This window comes from Coenobita brevimanus, chromosome 6 (assembly GCF_032717465.1).
Source record: "Coenobita brevimanus isolate Jiangsu-jjx chromosome 6, ASM3271746v2, whole genome shotgun sequence".
Lineage (NCBI taxonomy): Eukaryota > Metazoa > Arthropoda > Malacostraca > Decapoda > Coenobitidae > Coenobita > Coenobita brevimanus.
The window spans coordinates 34,025,380-34,027,844 of record NC_136959.1 but is presented as its reverse complement, the minus strand read 5'-3'; the positions used below and the strand labels follow the sequence as shown (position 1 = coordinate 34,027,844).

The 2,465-nt window shown below is 40.4% G+C and overlaps 1 protein-coding gene across 1 annotated transcript; it reads right to left on the bottom strand.

The window, feature by feature from the left end:
• Positions 1 to 752: 752 nt before the first annotated feature.
• Positions 753 to 1,322, bottom strand: LOC145400870 (uncharacterized). Its single transcript, XM_080273272.1, has one exon. The coding sequence runs from the start codon at positions 1,320 to 1,322 to the stop codon at positions 753 to 755; it is 570 nt and encodes a 189-aa protein (XP_080129398.1).
• Positions 1,323 to 2,465: the final 1,143 nt, after the last annotated feature.

Genomic DNA, 2,465 nt, shown 5'->3' with positions numbered 1-2,465 from the left:
GCAAGAGTAAATTTATCTAAGTCAGCCCTGATAAAATGAAAATACCAGATAATAGTGAATGCAAGATATATTATTATAGATACAAAATATTATTAATAAGGGCTGACACCCAAAACACATGAATCACAAAAACCTTACTAGGCCTAAGAATTAACACCTTACGCTACACAGTACAAGAAAAAATGCAACAACACTCATACTCAAATTACACAGCTGCTAGATGGTTGGAGACTTCCTGAGCACTCACAATAATAACAACTGTACAGGGGAGGACAGAGATGTGAACAAAATGAGGAGTAGATCTAAGTGGCAATTAATGTAGAGACTGAGCTCATTATATAGGGGCCTGCAGAGCTTGATACAACTTGTAAGAAGGACGCGCAAATGAAGCCATGGGGACAAAGAGTTGACAATCCTGCTCTGAACAACAGAAAGAACGACTTACTCTACGATAAGGGTAGAAGGGGGGAGTGAGGTAAAACACGCTCGTGATCAAACATGCAGCATACTGTACGTTAGAATTACACAAAGGATGATGAAATCATAGGCTATGTAACAATATATATATATATATATATATATATATATATATATATATATATATATATATATATATATATATATATATATACATATTGTATAGATTTATTATTTATTTTCAACTTTTTTTCCACACCACCTATGAGGTAAAAGTCTAGGCACGTTTTATTTTTAAGAGGTTTTCCCTGTAGGCCTAATCCTCTCTCTGATCTTTAATCAGAATCTTCTTCGTCATCAGAACTTTCTGTTATATTGACGACGAATGACTCTACGAAATGTTCAGCTGCTATGTTTTGTTGTGCATCTTCATCTTGTACTTGTTCGGCATGTCGCACTACTTCCATCCAACTTTGTGGTGTGATAAGACTCAGAGCCTCTTTGACAAGAACTTTAAGGTTAGCCATTTTAAGGGTGTTCTTCTTGGCTATATGAGTCTTCACCTGAGCCCAAATGAGCTCAATCAGGTTATATTGACAGTGGTATGGTGGTAATCTCAAGACCCGATGCCCTGCTTCTTCCGCAATCTTGTTGATTACGTAGGTTGTGGTGATATCCAACTTCTTGGCAAGCTCATGCAGCTCTGCTTTAGATAAGTTATCTTGGGGCTGCACTCCCTTCTTTATCAGCCAGTCCCGCAAGTCCGATTTTCTCCATGAATAAGTAGGAATTTTTTCAAGCTTGACAGAATGATAGGAAGCGTTATCCATCACGATTACCGAGTTTGGTGAAATGTTTGGAAGCAAATGATTCCTGAACCATTCCTCAAAAAGTGTTGAGTTCATCTGGTTATGATAGTCCCCGTCGTTTTTGGCTTGGAACACTAACTCGGCGTTGTCTACAAAGCCATTTTTCGTTCCAGCATGAAGAATGATCAGACGACTTCCTTTTCCTGTTGGCTGTCGTATTCCAGTGGCTTGTGGTGTTGTGGTCTCTGTCCAACATTTTCCAACCGTGTAATTTTGGTTCACCCAAGTCTTGTCCAGATACACGATATTATGGGAGGACTGTCTTACTTGCTTTATTTCTCGCAAAAACTTTGTGCTAGCAGCCACAACATCATTCCTCTCCATAAGGAATTTGCGGCCATTAACCTTGGCATATTTGAAGCCAATCTCCTGCAGAATCTTGTGAAGGGAGGTTATGCCGCCACTGAAGGATATTTTTGCCTTAAGGTCTTGAATTATTTGCAGAGTTGGAATTTCATGCCTTTCATAAAATCCCAAGACTATTCTTCTTATTGCACATTTATCAAAATCGTCAAGACTTGTAACAGGTGCAGCACATTTCCTCTTCCGTGGTGTTAAAAACATAGGCCGTTCTGGTGACGTCAGTGTCCGTTTCGAGCAAATTCGTTGAACTGTTTTCTCGGAAACGTTGGTGGCTTTTGCAGTGCGAGCAGATGCTTTTGAAGGCAGGATTATAAATCCATTACAAGCCTTTTCTTCTGAGAAATACTTGTTAACGTTGTATATCAACTCCTTTTCCCTGCTATGCAGCACTCTCGAGCAGGAGCGGGTGGGAGTTGTGGGACCTTCCATCCTGGGTGGTGGCTAGACAGGGAGTGACCCTGGGTCCCTCGCCGACCTCGGCGTGGCAACATGGGAAAAAAGTGCTGCCATGTGTCATAGAATTCATTCAAATCGTTGTTATAATTCTAAAAAGTGATACTCAATGTACTATATAGCTTCCTTTACTATATACAGAATATAAAATACAATTTCAAATAGCACATAGATGGGAAATAAGAGAGAGAGAGGCATGTACTATGGTTGATTTGGCAGCATCGCTAGAAGTGATTCACCAGGTGGGCCCCACCCTGAACGGACTTCTTGCGGTGAAAGGACTATAGTAAAGACATGTCGCACCACGGTCTCTCCAATGACGAAATTCAAAGCGAAAGTGATTCCCGAGGTGGAGGGCATAGG